At 46.2% G+C, this 20,371-nt stretch overlaps 1 protein-coding gene across 1 annotated transcript in view; it reads left to right on the forward strand.

The window, feature by feature from the left end:
* Positions 1-222: 222 nt before the first annotated feature.
* The window catches only part of cacng2a (calcium channel, voltage-dependent, gamma subunit 2a), a gene marked incomplete at both ends in the record, with an annotated part of 74,225 nt that continues 54,076 nt past the window's right edge, over positions 223-20,371 (forward strand). The window contains one exon of the mRNA XM_083931859.1: positions 223-448. Coding sequence (XP_083787985.1) covers positions 223-448 — 226 coding nt within the window. The remainder of the gene's footprint in view (positions 449-20,371) is intronic.

Genomic DNA, 20,371 nt, shown 5'->3' on the forward strand with positions numbered 1-20,371 from the left:
CTCTTCCTCTCTTCCCCCCCGTCCCAAAAATCCTCCATCCACCAGTTTTTCTCCTGTTTTGGTCCTCACCCAAACGCAACCATAAGGTTCCTACCGCATCCTCCTCCTCCTTCTTCCCTCTCCTTCCGCTCGAGTATATCCCGGTTTTTCGGTTTGGTTTGGTCCCGCAAATTTTCAAATATTTACTTCCTGTACATCAAGAGGAAAGGGGGTCCCCCTTTCATGGAATGCGGAAACATGGGTCTGTTCGACCGCGGAGTCCAGATGCTGCTGACCACGGTGGGAGCCTTCGCGGCCTTCAGCCTCATGACCATCGCGGTCGGCACGGACTACTGGCTGTACTCCCGCGGCGTCTGCAGGCCCAAGTCCATGAGCGAGAACGAGACCAGCAAGAAGAACGAGGAGGTGATGACCCACTCGGGCCTGTGGAGGACATGCTGCTTGGAAGGTAAGAGGAAAGACACTCTGCTGCTCTCATGTCAACTTTCCCAACATGTTTTCATTCATTCGTGGGGTTAAAGAGCTGTCAGTGTCTTCCTGACGGGCTATAACACACATTTTTGATTGTTGGGTTGAGCTCTTCTGTGTGTTTTCCTTCCCATGCTTCTTGCAGTGTTGGGATTCACCTCAATGTCTCTGCTTCCCCATATGACATGCACAGTGGGGTTCACATGAAATTGGTGTTTAAAGGACAAAACTGATGAGAGAAGAACAAATCTGATGCATTCATGATCCAAGAAATACAAGGTTTGGGTCTCGGGACGTCCCTTGACGCTCTGCAAGAGAAACCTGAGGGTGGCACGAGACACAAAAAGCACCAATAGTACTAAGTAATACTAATTCTACACCCAAAAAAAAGGATTTAATGCTCTAAAGTTTCTTACATTTCAGTTTTTCAATCACCTTTGTGTTGAAAAGACGTGACGAGGTCGCTGCAGTTGCACGTTGCTGCAGTTTGAAAGGTCGCAGGGGACGAAAAACTTGGGCTAAAAGTTTCCTCCTGCATCAAAACTAATGCAAGTCTTTGAGGGTGTTCGTGCGCTGCAGGCGGGATGAAGCGGGTTTCTGTTGTGGGACACATTATTATGATCGTTCGGCAAATAGGTGACGCGAAAAACACAAATGCTGCAACTGGAATTCACTCATCTGTTCTGTTTGATGTCTAATCTGCGTCTCTTTCCTGTGAAATACTGGATAGTTTGACTTCATTTAGACAAAGGAAAAGAATGTTTGGCTTGAAATGACTCATGCAGCCACTGACGAGGTTGTTTCGTATTGACAACGCTTCATTTTTAGGGTCAACAAGGCAAGAAAAAAGGTGGCTTTGGATCCGTTAACACAGTACTTATAGTTTATTATGCTCCTGCAGACGTCGTTAAGCGGGTAACTCCTGTTTTCGGAGGGTTTTTGTTCCATCTTTTCTCTCCTCTTTTGCTTTTTCCTGTCTCAAATTAAACATTCTCACCTAGAAAAATCACTTTTTTTGCAGAAATGACACACGCTGGGAGACACTGCTTCATTTTAAATGGTCACAAGACAAAAAAACACTAAAACTCTCCACCTAAATGCAGTCTAAAGTCCCTTGCACACGTGCCGTCTGCATGGGACGGGGAAATCTATACCTCCAATGTCCGTCTCGTACGTCTGTGATGTGAATGAACGGCGTAACATCGCAGGGACGAGCGTGTAAAGGTTACACCCCAATGACGCCTTCATGTGGAGCGAGCGCACAATCGCAAGACTCCGCTGATGACGTCCTTGAATTTGACTCGAGCAGATAACAAAGACCCGTTACTCGTCTCACACAGTCGCTGAATATTAAATACATTACGAGAACGCTGACACCAGCTGAACAGAAGCTCCTCATTCGCCACGTTCCTGAAAATGAAAAGTCCCGTCACACCTACGTACATCCGGCCTTTATGGTAGTTTCCATCCATATGTGTTCACATGACGTGCATCTGCGTGACATTTAAAAGGTGCAAGACAGACATTTCCCTTAAGTGCGTGAGCCTATAATGACCCTAGCAGTGCCTGAAAGGTTATCCCGGTAATTTAACGGCAACTGTGTGAAAGAGGCTTTATAACACAGTTCTGTCGGCGTGTTGGGCTCCTGCAGGTTTCTGGATGCAGCCTGAAGCTGTTGCATAAAAGCCTCCCACACCACTCTGGAGCAGCTCCTTTCGTCAGACATTAGAGCTTAAATAATGGAATAATAATAACATATTCAGGAGCTGTAGTTAGGGAGGAAGCTTCATCGTATATCAGCCCGGTATATTGGCAAACCAATATGCTGGTCTAACCCTAATTAAGGGACGCTGCGGGGGTTCTGTCCAGTTAAAGAGGATGTGACAGAGAGCCAGCAGTGTGGACGGGGTGTTTACTTTCATAATGAAGCCCCAGAAGTAAAGTCATGGGAGCAGAGATGCAGCCTCCTGACCCGCCTGACGACCTCGATGACGGCGGGGTCGAACAGCCTCGCGGCCTGAGCGCAGGTTTCGAGATGGCCTGCCCCGTCAGACGGAGGCGGCGCGCTTCCTGTCATGTCCCAGTGGAGGCGTCGGGGTGCTGACTTGGGAGCGCGGCACTGTAACCTTGTGAGGGCGCGGAGCGTTACAAATCTGCTCATCTTCTTAGCTGTGAGATCCTGGAAAGCCTTCATGCTCCTCTGGCTCCCGTGATAAGCAGCCAGACTCTGCGCACCTTCTGTTCCAAGCTTAAAAAACGGACTTGAAGTCCAATTTCAGATAGCTATATTAATATTTTTAAAATGATAATGTACAAAAGGACACTTGGAAAGGGCTCCCCTCGGCTTTACAGAGCTTTATGGTGAGTTTCAGCTCGTTGTTTATGCGTCCAGACCACAACTTTACTGCTCTGGTTCTCTCTCACCTTTCTCATAGCGTCATTTTCCACCACAACGAGCAGATGCTTTCAGAGAAGAAATATCCGTAAAAACTCACTGTACTCTACCTGCTCAGCCCCGAACAGCAGACAGACGCAGTCAGAGACCAGCTGGTGAACGTAGTGGAGCATTTAGCAGCTAGAATAGAAAAGAAATACTTGATTGATCCCAAGCTGGGAAATTGCAGTGAACCCGCGGCCCCTGCTTCGAGGACCTTCAGCCTCTTTACATGGGGCGACTGCTCTAACCACTGTTTCACCGGCCGCCAAAGCTAAAGAGACCACTGTGCGTCCGTCCCGTGCCCCGTGCTTTAGGGTCCTTGTCCCCCCCTCCAGGCCCGTTTGTACTCACACTACCTGGGCCTCGGAGAATGCTTCTTGCTGCCTATACGTCATCACGCCGTAACACGTCACACGCATTGATGACGTCATGGCGATGCGTGGCTTTGTTTCCAGATCTTTCCGTAGACCTCAGAGTTTTTGTGCGTCTTGTCGACTGTTTTTGAATCTTTTCATCGACCAAATCTGCAGTAAACACTCCACCTCCGCATCACACCAACGTGAACCTTTCACCGCCATTGTTTGAAATGTCCGCGCATGGTCCCTCCTTCTTTTCTCTATGTCCCAACAGGCGCACAGGAAATGACCTCAGAACCACCGTAGGCCTCGTGCTCATACGCGTGCGCACGCTCGTGCTCGTACACGTGCAAACGTGCTTTACAAAAGCCCACCTCTCCCAAACAGGCCTCGACCGGCAAGCGTGCTGCTCCTAGGCGCGGTACGGTTGCACTCACACTGGTCAAAGGAACCAGACTTTAGCCGTGAAACGTGCTCGGGCACGGTACGGATGGACAGTGTGAGTGCACCCTTAGAAGAGAGAGGTGGTTCTGGTTATCATTCAGATGTTTTCTGAGAAAAAAGAGTGATCTCATGCAAAAGGGGGGCCTAGGGGCTCCTCCACTCCCGAGGCCCGAAGCAGAAAAACACATCATTCACGTGAGGACTTCTTCTCCCAAAACCGGACATTTTAAACCAAACATCATGGGAGTGCTTATAATTTTGGACACATCTGTCACTATATTAAAAAATCTAGTAAAGCAAAAAGTAGATGCAGAGCATAAAGAGAGGTGTGTGTGTGTGTGTGTGTGTGTGTGTGTGTGTGTGTGTGTGTGTGTGTGTGTGTGTGTGTTTAACTGTAAGATGCTTTGGATAAATGCTGATTTATCAAAGAGAGAAAAAGTTTTCCAACCGACCAGCACGAGACGTTTAAGTTTAAGAATCTGAAATTCACTTCAATGTCGCAGTTGCGGCGCCACCAGCAAAGTGTAATTGGTAATCACTTCGACTCTGGTCACACCTCAGCTGTTCCTGAGAAGCTGCTCAGGTGTTTGTGTAAGTTTGTGATCACAAAGTGTGTCTTGCGATAACGCCGAACGCTGAACTGTTCCCACACACACGGGATTCATCACAGCTGGAGTGTAATTGTGACAGTGACTGGTCTTCATCCCTGCCAGGACATTATTTAATTGGCAAACCAAACGGCACAGAGTCAAGACGAGATCAGAACATCACTGTCTTGGCTCGGACGCGCGCGCGCGCGCGTGTGTGTGTGTGTGTTTGCTTTTGTGTCGCCACAATGAGCCTCTCCCTTTGAATCGGGGATCAAAATGGCAGGAAATAAACCCAGATTTGTCATTTGTGATTCATGAATGATCCCCGGCCCAGAAGAGGCAAAAGGGAGTGGGGGGCATTAACTCACCGGGGTCAGATTCATTTAAATTCTAATTCCAAAACGACTTCCTGCTCAGGAAATTGGGTCTTAAAAAGCGAGTACATTTAATTATAGGTAGTTTGCACATTTTAAACCAAAAATCGGAGGAGGAAATAGAAAATAGGAAAGTACAGAGCGGATGCAGCTGCAGAGAGGCAGAGATAAGCATCCTAGATAGTCAGGAGGAGTGAAGTTTAACATTTCAGATGTTAATTAGGCTTCAATTTGCAGCATGGCTCAATTCATTCAAAAGTGCCAAGATGACTAGTGTTCACCCCCCCCCCCCCAAGCTCCTCTTAAACGAAGCCGCACTGGTGATCAGTAAGCCGTCGCTCCGTCCTTATCGCAGCAGCGGAGAACACAGACTGTGTGCTTGGCAGCGCGGGCCCACACATCCTGCTCGCAGAGTGGACACAGGTGGGCGACGGTTTGTGTTTGTATAACCAGCTACTGGAGAGGAGAACCTGTGAACAAGCAAAATGGGAATACCCACACTAGGTGCTTCATCACCTCGACCTCTGCTTCGCTCGCTGCTCGACAGAGAAACACAATAAGCTCGCTGCTGGAAGGAGAGAGGATTGTGCAAGGGCGGAGGTTTGAAATTCATATAAATATGTGTGTGTGTGTGTGTGTGTATGTGTGTGTGTATTTAGTTATAAATTAAAGGTTGAATATGTAGAACCTTTATTAAAAGCTATATTTTTTTCCATAAAATAATATATGATACGTCTGAATTAACATATTTCTTTAAAATTGAAGGGTTTGACAATGACTGTCTTGCCAGTTGTGTTTCCATGGTAGCAGCCAATAGTGTTGGGCGTTGCTGGTTGCCCGGGTTGTCTGTTGTTGGGTGCAGCTACTGTAGGCTGGGACTGGGTGAAATAGAGTTAGCCAATCCTGCAGCTGCAAAAACCAGAGTCAATACAGACCGAGCATTCACTCCATGGACTGAGATAAAGGAGAGAAACGGCATTCAAACGCACGCACAAATGGCTACGTTTCTCCTTGATCAGTAAGCTCACTATCACGTTTACTTAGCTCTAATGGCTAACGCTAACTGTCAGTCAAACTCCTCTAATCCTTGTTTTTATGCTGTGATTTGCTGGAGGGGACGGGTTCAAACAGGCTCAAACAGTCTCCGGTCTCCTCGCTTGACACACCCGGCAACAAACCTGGCAACCCGACTGGTTGAAGACTGGCTAACGTTAAATACTGTTGTAAAATGAATTGTTTGCTCCAAATGAGTCGTTGCCCTGTATGATTCATTGCTGACATGGAGCAGGCTGATAGCTTGACACACTCGGCAACAAACCTGGCAACTTAACTTAATACACTAGATGGCGCTGTGCAGCTCATTCTCCACATTCAACCTTTAAAGATGTTCTGACACAGTCCTGAAAGAATCTTTATCTGGGCAGATCCAGGCATATTAACATGGATGTGCATCGGCTTTCACTACTGAACTCTACTGTGTGTTGTCCATGTCAGCGCTGCTTTCCTTTACTGCACCCGGGGTCTACTGTGCAGCATTTCGCCCCATATGCGAGTCAAACTCTATTTGTACTGAAAATGTAAAACAAACGCTGTTGACCAAAGTGCTTAACAGGTACAAAATACCCACACGAATGAATACAAAAGCCAACAACAGTCAGAACGGAAGAAAACAATGAATATATAATGAGTAAAACAATAGCAGTACAACAAACGATGAAGTCCTGGTGTCAGGCTCAATGGAACGTGAATGAGAAGAGGTGGAAAACACCTGAAAAACAAGCACTAACAGCTTAAAATCAATCCTGAAACTGCAAACGACAAAGAGATGTCTGTCTGAACGAGAGGTAATCAAAGCGTGGATAACTCTTGAGGTATTTGAGGGAGAGATAGGCCTTTACCTCGGCTAAAAGTCTTTTGTTAGACATGAATGAGGTGAACAACCACAACAAGATTTACTATTTAAGTAGCCGTCCATTGAGCGCGGGTATTTTTGAAACCGCGTGTTTCACCGCAGTTATTGCTCCTGAAACCAGAGTTTTTTGGAGTCCAGGGTGAACTTCAGCCGTCATGTGTGGACAGGAAAACCGCAGTTTCTTGTGGACATTGTTTGAAGTCACACTGCGTGACGGTTGTATCCATGGAGACGTGTGGAGCGCTCCAGACATGACGCTGTCGTGGAAGACCTCGCCAAAACACTGCTGCTATTTAGCAACTTATCAGGACGTTATTTGTGTCTCTTAGAACTACTCAACCCCATCCAGCAACAGAGGAGTCCGCGTGATCTATTAAGATAATAATAGTTATTCTTCCAGCCTTGTGATTGGCTAAAATGGCCTTCCTGTTAGAAGTGCCATCACCACCTACTGCTTTGGCACGTGCGTGACATTGTTTGAGGCGCATTTTGCGGTTTCATGTGAACTGGAGCCATAAAAGTTTGGTTTCAGAAATACCTGTGTTCGTGTGACTAAAGGCCGATGAAAACAAGATTGACGGAAGTGAAAATGTGTGTTTGAATGATACTGAGGTCGGCAAAATGCACAGAGTCGCTAAACGCCGATGCTAATACTCGTTAGCAATAGCACTCAAAACCCTCACGTCAGATTTGAGCTTGTTTTTATCAATTTGTTGAACATAACTGTGCATCATGATATCTCAGTATATGATTCCATCACCAAACGATCATATGGAGTTATTGCCCAGCTCTCATTAGTTTGAAGTTTGAAGTTTAGTTCAGACAACAACAAAAACATATTAACAAATCACGTTTATCACATCACATCAAAAGCCTGAAACAGGTGTGCCTATAATATATACATATATACACACACACACACACATGTAAACACACATATATGTATATATATGTACACATATAAACATACTTTTACAACACGTCTTACAAAACGATTGTGTATGCAAGCGAAGCTGCGCAATTACAATAGAAACAAACAGCTTATCCTTTACTTCTCCTTTTTTTCAAATTGTGTCAGTATATCATCTTTAAACAGTTTAGAAAACTTACTAAGTGTATTTGTTCCATAAATTTACTCCTTTAACTGACATACCATGGTATTTTGCGTTGGTCCTCACTAAACATTCATTGAACAAACAATTTCCTTTTAAACCGTGTTGCTTTTCTCTTATCGTGAACAATTCTTGGATACTTTCTGGTTATTGGTGTTTTTTTTGCTTTGTACATGATTTGTAATGGTTTTAGTTGGACTAGTCCTTTAAATTTTCAAGCCTTTAAATCAATAAAAAGGGTTTTTTTGGTTCTTTGTAAGTGGTTTTCTTTACTAATCTGCACCTGTTGCTCCTCTGCTGCTGTTGGTGAAGTATTTCCGAAGTGTGCATTTCAGTCCGACCGTCTTTAAACTGTATTTAAAGTCCAGTGATTGTGGTTCACCCGTGGCTGCAGACAGATGTGGCTGCAGAGAGAGATCCAGCCGCTGAGGCACGAGCGCTGCACACGGTAAACATGTGTGCTTGCTGATGAATTGGGCCCTGGAGGCCGTCCCTCCTCCGTCCTATCTGGGACGTCTCTGAGAGCAGCGGCTGTTCCCCTTTCGAGCTCTCAGCCAGGTGTAGCGCTCCGCATTTGCTGCTAATCTGAGGCATTCGTCTTCATTACAGCGCCGCCCTCAGGCTCCACGGAGGAGGAGAGAGACGGCGTCAGGGAGGAGGAATGGTGGACCCTGTGATGAAGGAAGGCCACCAGTGTGTCTGATGTTTTATCTTTATTCCCTGTTTATATGAAGCCTGTGAAGGTTCTTCATTCAATGTGTTTCCACTTTTCTGCGACCTAAACTACAGTATGTGCGCAGGACATCTATTCGGCAAAAATGTAAGACTGTAAGTTAATAATCAATCATTTAAATCTATAAAATAACGGAAAAAATATTCATCGCAGTCTCCGAAAGCTGGAGTCATTACATCAAATTTCTTATCGTGTCAGTGAAGTAGTTGTGTTTCACTGGGCATCGACCTTGCGTTTACGTGCATGTAAAAAGTAAGTAAATAAAAGCTCAAGGTCGTGTTTACGCCCGTGAGACGCAGCTGGGACGCAGGGTCGGTGCAGACAGCTGCATGAATTGAAATGAGGGCGTATCTGTCGCGTGAGACGTACGAGTAAAGAACACATCTGACATGGTTGTGGTCTAGACGGGGGATTAAATGACTACTCTTTTTTAAAATGCCCCGACAAGTGCCACCGATCAGATGTCCACGATAACAAACGAAGGGAACATGGAGGAACATACCTGCACCACAGTGATGTTCAGGCTCTAGACGAGAGCGTTCAGACAGATTTCAGTGACTCTGCAGACTAAAATCTGGTGAAAATTATGACCTCATGAATGTTTGCACTTTAAATTTGAGCCGCAGCCATGGCAAGTCTTTTTAACACGCACCAAACTGTTCTTCACACAACAGATTATTCCGAAAAATGCGCTTTCCTCTTTTAGCTAAAATGGCTACCGCGCTTCAGTACGGCCTCCCACAGCTGCTGTCAATCAGCACAGATCACAGTTCACACATACTGCCTCATGATTTTATGTATAAGCTCGTGGGAGTATCAATGTAGTGTACATTCATGCATTTGAAAAAACGCACGTGGGAGTATGCTGTGCGCTTATGTACATGTGTGTTCCTGTGTGCACAGCAGGATGAGAGGCAGGCCTCAGATAAAAAGCAGATAGCCGAGCAGAGCGGCAGAGTGGAGCGGGATTAGTCTCATAGTCCAATCAGATAAGGATTACCCAGCTGGAGTATGCCCACCCGGGCTAATGTCCGGGCCCTAAAGTGGCATTACACTGTATTATAACACCCAATCCACTGCACATCCAGCTGCACGGGCCGGATTACGGTTAGTCACAAGTTGAGGGTGGATGGAAAGTGTATTCAGGGGCCTCGCAGCCACTTGTCGGAGTAGAAAGTGAGTCTCCGTCAGAACGGTATCACCACACCCCCCTCAGCTGATGGCAGCCTGTGTAAAGTGACTGAGCTTCATTGCACTGCACTGTCACTCTGCCCCGCAGCAGGCGATGGATGGGATTCATTTTGCCCTCCGCTGAGACTGCCGACAGTCGCTGCCGAACACAACCGTTTTATTGGTCTCCACCTCGCCCTCTCTATTGCCCACTAAGGCCAGATTACAGGCCAGACATTAGCGGATTAGACTGAGGCCGGACACAGTCGGAGAACAGTGCAGGACTCCGGCCTTCGCTTGTATTACTGTTTCAGGTTGCCATTTGTTATAATTCTTCAGTTGCAGCGATGTGCATCAACAGACTCTGGTACCCGGGTATCAGTGCACAGTCTATTGATCGTTTTTCGAGTGCAGCCTCAGGTCTGTTTAGGTTTGATACCAGTGCTGCTGTGTGATAACCTGTCTCGTCAGATGGTTTGTTTTCACAGGACCAGCTGAGAAGGCGTCATTGGCGTTTTCTAAAACATACCTGGCAGGTGATTGGATGAAGCATCTGTCAATCAAACTCTGTTAGAAGTCAGTAGAAGAGAGAAAACGTCTTTTCCATCGAGAAAACCCTTCAGGGTCGTTCTCTTCGTCTTCTTCTTCTTCACCTTCATCCCTCACTCAACTGCCAGTAGCTCCTCACAGGACGCTGATTGGTCGGATGACTTCTAGCCGAAACATTAACGCATTACTTGGAGCCTAACGAGATGGACTCTCGCGTGGTTTGTTTTCGCTGTGTGGTGTAGACAAACACAGTACGTCAGGTTTCTATAAAGCTGCACCTCCGCATCAGAGAAAAAAACACACATGGAGAGAATTGGGAAGGATGCTGAAAAGCTGTTGTGTAGCGGGTTAATCGAGACGCTCACACCGAGATATGAGGCTCTTAAGATACTTGAATATCCACTGTCCATTGTGTGGTACATCGCTAAATGATGCTGGTGACAGTTACGGCTGATGGACAGTTTGCTTGAGTGGGAGGCTGCTGCAGTGCAGTCGTTCACTTGAGCAGGGGAAGGCTGAGGGGACACGACGGCGCTCAACCTTCATTTATGGAGATGTCTTGGACGCTCAGATTCAGTTAAGGCTGCAAAACAATCAACTAGACATGTCAATAACACATAAAAAGTCCAACTGACAAGAATATATGTGCCAAATTTCATAGCAACAACATCCAACAGCCACAGATGTGCACCTCATGGTGGCGTTAGAGGGAAACTTTAGGGTTCATCCTTTGTTTGGTGGGGATTCTGCACAGCCAACACAGTACGAGGTCACTGTATTTTACATTATAAACACTTAAGATATTATGGGAAGTGGCCTTTCCGTTCCTCCAACCCATAAAAAGAAAGTCACCTCTACTGTAGCTGCTATACGCGATACTGGCGCGTGCATGGGTGCAATCAAACCAGTCCAAACGACGCAATGTAACTCAGAGTTGATTTAGTTTTTCTTACCATAAACAACTCAAACTCAAGCACTGCATGTCACTTCCTTTTCCCCCAGGAAGTGACCAAACACACCCCATCAAAATAAAACCCAAAACTGGCTCCGTGTTGAGCAAACATACTCCCGACTGAAACGCAGGATCTGAAAGCACCTCCGTATCAAACTCGAGAGGATAACAGAGACACCATTGTGATTCTTTCCCTGCGTATTAACAGTCACGTCGCGGTGAAGCGGCACTCGAGCCGTCCTGAGCGACTCTCTGCGATGAGATGGACAGTAGACCCGTGTGATGGCACGGTAATTGGTTTAGCGTATGATTAATGGCTGTGATGCTTTGGTCGATGGGAGAGTGGCTGTAAACTTCGGTGGCACTCCCCCATAAATGCTGTCACCCGCTCAGCTTCGGAGACGTCCCCCCCCCCCCCCCCCCCCCCACACACACACACACACACACACCCCTCTCTCCCCCCTCTCTGTGTAGAGAGTAAGAGCCTCGGCTATGAATTAGAAAAAAATAAAACAAAACTATTAAAGATGGGACGTGCGTTGAAGAAGAGGAGCGTTTCAGTTACTACATAATAATTATCCCCTCTGACCCCCGGACACGCCGTCATCACCACAGCCAGCAGCACTGCATGTGTGTGTGTGTGTGTGTGTGTGTGTGTGTGTGTGTGTGTGTGTGTGTGTGTGTGTCTAGCCTTGATTTACATGTGTTATTTTTAGCTGCAGTTGGTCCTGTTGGGTGGGGTCTATCTTTATCCAACAGCACCAGAGAACAAATCAATAGCAAACACACCCTGGGCTAGTCTTTGTGTAAGCGCACTGTGTGGCACCACCACTCACCGGACCATGATGTAACCGTTAGGACCGCTGACTCGCCTGCGTGCATTTCCAACGCCGTCTCGCACCTGTAACGCGACACATTCACATTAGAAGCTGTTTTTCTTGGCATGGGAAAGAGTTCAAGAAGCTAAAAGGAGCTCTGCACCACAAATCTGTGTTTGGAGTATCAAACACTCTGAACGGTGGCTGTGTGTAAGCAAACAACCAAAACACAAGCGCTGCATTCGGCCATTTCTTGTTGTTGAAAGTGTATTTTTAACCCTAGAATTGTGTTATTTCTCTTCACTATGAGTGAGTACCACTCACCGGCCACTTTATTAGGTACACCTGTCCAACTGCTGGTTAACGCAAATTTCTAATCAGCCAATCACATGGCAGCAACTCAACTCATTTAGGCGTGTAGACGTGGTGAAGAGGATGTGCTGCAGTTCAAAGCGAGCACCAGAACGGGGAAGAAAGGGGACTGAAGTGACTTTGAACGTGGCGTTGTTGTTGGTGACAGACGGGCTGCTCTGATCTGGGATTTTCAAGCACAACCATCTCTAGGGTTTACAGAGAATGGTCCCAAAAAGAGGAAAGAGCCAGTGAGCAGCAGTTCTGTGGCGCAAATGCCTTGTTGATGCCAGAGGTCAGAGGAGAATGGCCAGACTGGTTGGAGCTGATTGAAAGGCAACAGTGACTCAAACATCCACTGGCTCCAACAGAGGAATGCACGAGAGCATCTGTGAACACACAACACCACAGACTTTCTACAGAGAGGGAACAGCAGCAGAGGACCACACTGACACTTTGTTAAGCACCAGGTGTGCCTAATAAAGTGGCCAGTGAGTGTATGTAGGTGGTGTGGTGGTCAGCACAATCCCGGCTGGGGCCCTTCTGTGTGGAGTTTGCATGTTCTCCCCGTGTCAGCGTGGGTTTTCTCCGGGTTCTCCGGTTTCCTCCCACAGTCCAAAGACGTGCAGGTGTTCGGTTCATTGATGACTCTAAATCACCCGTAGGTGTGAATGGTTGTCTGTCTCTGTTCGTCTCTATGTGTCCTGTGATAGACTGGCGTCCTGTCCAGGGTGGACCCCGCCTCACGCCCGATGTCAGCTGGGATCGGCTCCAGCCCCCCGCGACCCCGACAGGGACAAGCGGTTGAAGATGAATGAATGAATGAATAATGTTCCATGTCTGTCTCTATTATTGTGCTGCTTTTTTGTCTGTTCTATCATCGTTCTCGTATCTTTTACTCGAAATCGAGTTGCTCCAACTCGAGGGGTTTATCCCATCGAATGAATCCATTTCAATAAACCTATTCGCTTCCCTGCCAAGAGTTAGATGAGAACACCTCTCTCTTGTCTGCACGCATATGTATAGTGGAACAATGTATTATAAATATAGAAAGGTCTACAATAAGGAGTCCGCAGAGAAGTCTCACAGCCGTCAAGGGGAATTTATTGAATCAAGGTCAACACACTCTCATCTCAGAATTCAAAGTGTCTCTTAACAGAACTGCCCGTCTTATACTGAGGTACGTGTGCTGACGACGTTACACACACCCCATCTGGTTTTCCAATATATTGACCATCAGTAGGGTCTACCTTGTGTCCAGTCGTCATCGTACATGCCCAAAAATCGTCCTAGTATTCGCTAAACAGGATGTGAGCTCATCAGGCCTTTATTTCCTATTGTTATTCACTTTCTCAGTCATGTTTCTTCCACATATGCAGCGTAGATGTACGTAGATGCCATGTCCAGGCTTGTGAGAGGTGTCTCAGCCGCCCGCCGCCATTTTGGTTCAGGGATCGGACGTGTTCTGGTCATAGACTGGATGTGAAAACTCGTAGAAAAAGACAGACCTTTGTGCTGCAATTGGAGTTTTAGGACACACTCACACTGTCCATCCGTAGCGTGCCCAAACAGGTTTTACGGCCTAGTTTGTTTGACCAGTGTGAGTGAAACCGCATCGCACCTAGCTGTGGCCAGCTTGCCGGCCAGGAACCGTTTGGGAGAGGTGGGCTTTTGTAACGCACGTCTGCTGTATTTAGTGTGGAGCGTCATGCATCCGTCCCGCTAACGCTGCATTCCGAACACCAGAACCCTTTTCTACTTGAACACTGATGAGAAATCAGCGCAAAGAGTTATTTTTGTACCATTTTTTTAAGAAAAGACGGAAGAAACGGACGCACGACGCTCCGCACTGATAGGAGGCCACGGGATTTGGCTTTGTTAAAGGGGTAAATGCAATTTTATTTAGTCTCAAATCACGACAAAAGGTATCTCAGGGCACCTTTCATGTGTGATTTATTTATTCACATTGAGCTGAAACAATAAGTCAATTGACAGAATATTAAGTAGCAAATATGATGACCACTGACTAATAAGTTCAGTCATTCTTCGAGCACTTTTAGCTTCTCAAATTCGATTTGATTTTAACTGAATATATTTGGCTTTACAGTAAATATCAGACAAAGAAAGACTATGACACCTCTTCTGGGACATTAGAATAATAAAAGATTGATCCAAAACAATCCCCAGATCAATGGATGATGAAGAAAAACCAAAAATAAACCACACGTGATTGTATTTGCTCTCCGCTGCCGGTTAATAAACAAAGGTTGCGTTTAAAAATGTAAAGTTTCCCTGTTAAAGTGGCTCAAAGAACCACTCGCGATTGCACTCTCATTACATACAATTGATCCTCTCCCAATGAAAGTGTAATTACCAGCAGGCCGATCTCTGGTGCCATCGCAGCCGAGCTCCTCTCCGTTCCACTCCAGCGTCCGTATCCTCAAGCTGTGGAAACATCCCAAAGAGACCCTGTAGTAAACGATAATTAACTGCAGATACAATCCATTCATATTAAGGAGGTGCGATTCACCTTCTTTCCCTTTTTCGCCCCCCCCCACCAAAGGACGACAATCTGCCTTTTGATTAATTGGTGGTGTCCGTGGCGCAGTTCATTTGCAATCCATTACGCCGTATTTGTTTTGTGTCAGAACGCAGCCCAAACACACTGCATCATCTCAGAGCTGCAGGAAGGAGCAGGATCAGCGTCGGAGTCTGTTCGGTGGCTTCAAATTAGCCGAGTGTACCCCCGCCCGCTTATAATAACGCTAATGCTAATAACCATAATAATAACAGGAAGGACGGTGTGATGGATTTATCAGGGCTGTGAGGATTAGTACTTATTCGCTCAGGACTCGTCTGTGTATCTTCGAGTGTTTGTCGTGTTTAAAGTGTCAGTTCACACAAACAACACGCTCTCTGACTGTGTCACGTCACGAATACCCTTGCCCAAATAATTGTAATTCACAGATATTATTCCAATAATCACCAAAATAGTGTATTTAGTGTTAGCACTGTCGCCTCACAGCGAGAGGGTTCCTGGTTTGAATCCCAGCTGGGGCCCTTCTGTGTGGAGTCTGTGTGTTCTCCCCGTGTCTGCGTGGGTTTTCTCCGGGTTCTCCGGTTTCCTCCCACAGTCCAAAGACGTGCAGGTGTTCGGTTCATTGATGACTCTAAATCACCCGTAGGTGTGAATGGTTGTCTGTCTCTGTTCGTCTCTATGTGTCCTGTGATAGACTGGCGTCCTGTCCAGGGTGGACCCCGCCTCACGCCCGATGTCAGCTGGGATCGGCTCCAGCCCCCCGCGACCCCGACAGGGACAAGAGGCTGAAGATGAATGAATGAATGAATGGTTACAAACCACTGCACCTCTGTTTGTAATTGTTTTATCTGATTACTCGACTCAACTGTTTTCCATCTTTTAATCCTTGATTTTACCTCATGTTTTCCCTGCTTCCCTAATTGTTATTGCGCGTTTTCTTGTTGGCATAAACTCGTCGTCACTGTAAATGAGGGAAACCTCAGTGTCCTACGAGTGCAGATAAAGGTCGATTGATCAAATGAAACATGGGCTTTGCAGAATCGTCTTGTTTCCAGGCTCATTTTTAAGCAAAAATGTGAATATTTTCTGGTTTTCTTTGTCTTTCATGATGGTAAACTAAATAGAAATATTTAGGTTTCTGCTGAGACGAAACAAAACGGCTGAAGATGTCACACTGAGCTGCTCTGGGAACTTTTATAGACAATTTGCTGTGAAAGAGATAAAACGATGAATCAATTCATTGATAAAATAATCAGAACATTCAACGGCAGTGAAAAGAATCATTCGTTTCCGCCATATTAAAAAAAGAAACGTGTGATTTTAGCTCGGACAGAATCTCTGCTGTGATGCAGTAGCTCCGTTAGATCCACAGACACAAACAGACGGAGCTGAAGAGCGGCGACAGAGATGTTCCCACCTCTGCAAAGCCCTCTTAGCACCCAGTGGGAGAGCTGCAGACCGCCGCAGAGTCTCAGGCCTGGGCCGAGGCAGGGGAGGGCTGAAGGTTCCTGTAGCTGAGCCGGGGGGTCACCGCGGAGGCCGCGTGGAGGACGGAGGAGGACGGCCGCACGCAACGCCAGCAGGGCAGAGTCTGAACATGACAGATGGAGAGGAGAGCTCAGGGCAAATATAGAGGGCAAGGAGGAAGGAGACAGAGAGCGTGATGCACTCCTACAGTGATGTTACACAGCAGGATGAAGGTGATCCGGCCCAGATGGCTCAGCAGAGCGCAGGTGTGTGTCTGGATCTCAAGTGTTTACTCAAGGCTTCATGGTGTCAGGTGTCAGATGTCTTCGGTGTTGCACATCCATTTGATCGATTTGTTTTTCAAGCAGACAGCGTTGTAATTTCAGACGGACAAATGATCTGACAGCATTGATTTTCTTTTGTTTAGTTGCCTGCACAGGGACAGTAACAGGTTGGGTTTGGCTGCTTCCTACCTGCAGCCTCCATCTCCACCTTCCTTTCAGCCAAATAATCATGATAATATTACAAACTTTGGTTTTCATTATCGATTAATCGGACGATTGTGGATTAATTGTTTGGTGAATTCTCAGATTTGACATCTTGGAATAATCAAATGTTTGGCAAAATGAGTCTCGACTGACGAATAAATCCTTTAATGTTTGCGGTTCTAGATAATATACCTTTTAAGCTCTGTCGCATATAAACAGTTAACAGTTTGGAAAAGAGACAGCGCTTGAGGAATTTTGTATCTCACCATTTTTACCAATTTTCACTGTAAAATACTCTGATCTTCACTCAGATTTATGTTCCCTCCTCGTTCCTCCAAAAGTTTTTTAACTGCTGGATAATCACCAAAGTTTGAAATACTGTACGCACCAGCATCTCTAAGTAGTAAGTAAATAAACACAATAAATCAAAGTCTAAATCAGCTTTATTGTCAATTTCTGCAAGTGCCAGATATACGGAGGAATCGAAAAAACGTGTCTCTCCGACCCACGGGGCAATAAGTACAAATGTAAAATAGTTCTAAATTCTAAAAAGTGCAAAGGAAATAGAAAACAAAGAGATTTAAAATGTGTAATGTGAAGAACGTAATGTACAATATGTGAAATATACAGGAAACTTAATAAATTGTCGCGTAAAAGGATTTTGGAGCTAATAAGAGTCCCGTGTGACATAAACGAGCCCTCTTTCTCCGCCGTCTTTTGAAGACGTGGGTACGCAGCACCATGAGCCAGAAAAGACTCACGCACCCTTCGCTGATGCATGCCCGCGCAGATATTCTCGACTCCCTGGACAGTCGCCCCCTCATGAGAGACTTTATCTCCATGACCCAAGAATGCACCTCGACATTTGTTCAGCTGTAACCACGGCCTGTAGCTCAAAGTAAGAGTAAGGTGCCGCCATGCACTTTCCTACTGTATCTATTCATGCTGTTTAACGTCAAACTATGGTCTTTTTGCAAGGTAGTGGGGATGGAGAGTGTTATTTTGTGTGTGTGTTCTTTGCATATTAGATGTGGAGAACTGCTCAAAAACGTGCTTAAATAGTGAGATTATTTCCCTGTGATGTGCGTAAAAGGATTTTGGAGCTTATAGAGTCCCGCGTGACATAAACGTAGATGGTGCAGTGACTCAGGTTTGTGCCAGTTGACCACATCTATTGCACAGTTAGAGCGTTATTGTGGAGTTTGATTAACAGCGCATCTTCAACTGAGTACTGATGACATCTGTGTGTTGCAGACCCTGGCTGTCTGCACTGAAGTATATATGACAATAAAGAAGTGAATCTATTAATTTTTTCAAAGCACCCCCTGTTCAAAACTACTTCCAGCGGCCCTGGTTGGATCCATGCACCACCCCGACCCTCCTGCCTAGGCAGAGTTAAGCGCTCTTTGACCACGTCACCAGTGAATGAGGACAGCCTGTTACGGTACGCCCTTTGCTCGTCCATGTCGATAGCGCCGCCCTCTCCCCCCCCGAAGGCACCAAAGTGGCCCCTGTGGCTGCCTGCCTGCCTGCGAGGACGTCAGAGCCGCCTGCCAGTGCGACGCTGCTCAGATGGTCATGTTTACTGCACTCCAGAGTGAGTATTTACTGCAGTCGACAGGGCTGGCATTCCCCTACTGTCACAGCAAATGGTGCTGTTGGAGAAACAAACAGTTGTAATGAGACTGTGTCCGTCAATTGAGACTGCTGGTAAAACAAAAACTGCTCCAATCCAAAAACACAAGGGTGTGAGAAGGAGGAGATCAAAGGTCGATGAGGTTAATGTGAGAGCAGACCAATAAGAAGTATTTTCATTTCAGGAAACGTTGGCTGCGACCTAACTTTAATTGATTTAGACGCTGTTTGTTCCATCACTCACACGTCTACCTGCAGCAGCTTGATGGAGTGAGTTGGGTGCTTAACCTGAAGCTTGATGATTTAATAGGCTTCCTACAGTAAATGATGTAAACTCGGTGTCTGGTAAAGGCTGACACTCGATTATTCATGTCTGCGGAGGTGCGTACTGTGACTCTTAGACAAAGCATTGGCTCCAACTGCTGACGATGCTGCTGATTTTTCGCCGGGATAACAAAAGACAACGCGGCGTTAATCTGCAGATCGGAGCGAATCAGGGGATTCGTCAAAATGAAGTCGCCGCCGTTATCAACGCTAGATGTAGGCGAGGATAAGGTTCTGCTAAGTCCACCGAGGATGATGTAATTTCCAGGCGAGCATGCTGCCTCTCTCCTCCCCCTCTCTTCTGTCCTTCGTGTGTGTGTGTGTGTGTGTGTGTGTGTGTGTGTGTGTGTGTGTGTGTGTGCAGGCATGTGTGTGAGCGCTCACCTTCATCGTCTCTGTGTTTCTGAGAGCAGTAAGGAACAGGATGAATTTTTAATGAGGAGCAGCGTGGCTTCCCTTTGCTCCCTCAGATCGCTTTCCAGGACAGGGAGTCTCTCATGATCGTAGCAGCATGCACACACAGGGTGAGGGACACACTCGCTCTCGAACACACACACACACACACACACACACACACACACACACACACACACACACACACACACACACACACACACACACACACACACACACACACACACACACACACACACACACACACACACACACAAACACACACATGTACGAACAAACCTGGAGATGACTGCAGTTGCCGTGCAGATGTGAACCGCACATGCACGTTTCTGTCGTTCCTCTCAGCAGCGTGACACACTCACACTGCTTCACAGTTGTGTGTCTGTCAGCCTGTGTTTTGCATGTGTGTGTGTGTGTGTGTGTGTGTGTGTGTCTTTAAGGTGTTATGTCAGTGTTTAGGATGACTGCATGAACAAGTGGTTAAGATGAATCCTTTATTTGTCCACAGTGGTCCTTAAACTGCTCTCTACGGGTCTGCTCGGACACAGAAGTCAGAACCCAACCGATGTTAAAAGGACGCAAGTCAGGGGAATAACATAATAACGCTCTTCTCTTCCTAATCCACATCTGCACTGATCACTGGATAAAACCTAATCATATCCGCCCCCGATGGCGGCCATTCCAATTTGAGTTACGACAATAAAAATGGGAATTAGCTGCACCGTCAGGTTACGTGTCGCGGACATTAAGAAGTTCTTCCAACACTTTCTCAAACCCAACACAAACAGGCGCTTAATCAGGACGTTTCTATTCAATTCAATTTTATTTTCAGTGCCAAATCATAACAAAAGTTATCTCAAGACACTTCACATATGGAGAAGGTAAAGACCACACTCTATGACTTAATTAGGATTTACAGAGACCCAACAATTCCCCCATGAGCAGCAACAAGTCACACTATCTTTAATAAAAGTAGCTATAGTTATTATATACAGTATTAATCCAGCAATCTTGTGAAACCCTTCCCTTTAAAATGTAATTCCGTCGCAAAATCATCCCAGGGTCTTTTTTGGCACTTGCATACATCAACAACAACAACTGTTTACGGAGAAATCCTGGAGAGTCGCTAACAGTCGGACGTGGCTAACACTGATTAGCTCGGGTCAGTACGGTGAAGGCATTCAAAGGTCTTTTTTAACCACTAATACTGCTGAAAATAACAGCAAACCTCTGCAGCA

The sequence above is a fragment of the Echiichthys vipera genome (genome assembly GCF_963691815.1).
Source record: "Echiichthys vipera genome assembly, chromosome: 17".
Lineage (NCBI taxonomy): Eukaryota > Metazoa > Chordata > Actinopteri > Perciformes > Trachinidae > Echiichthys > Echiichthys vipera.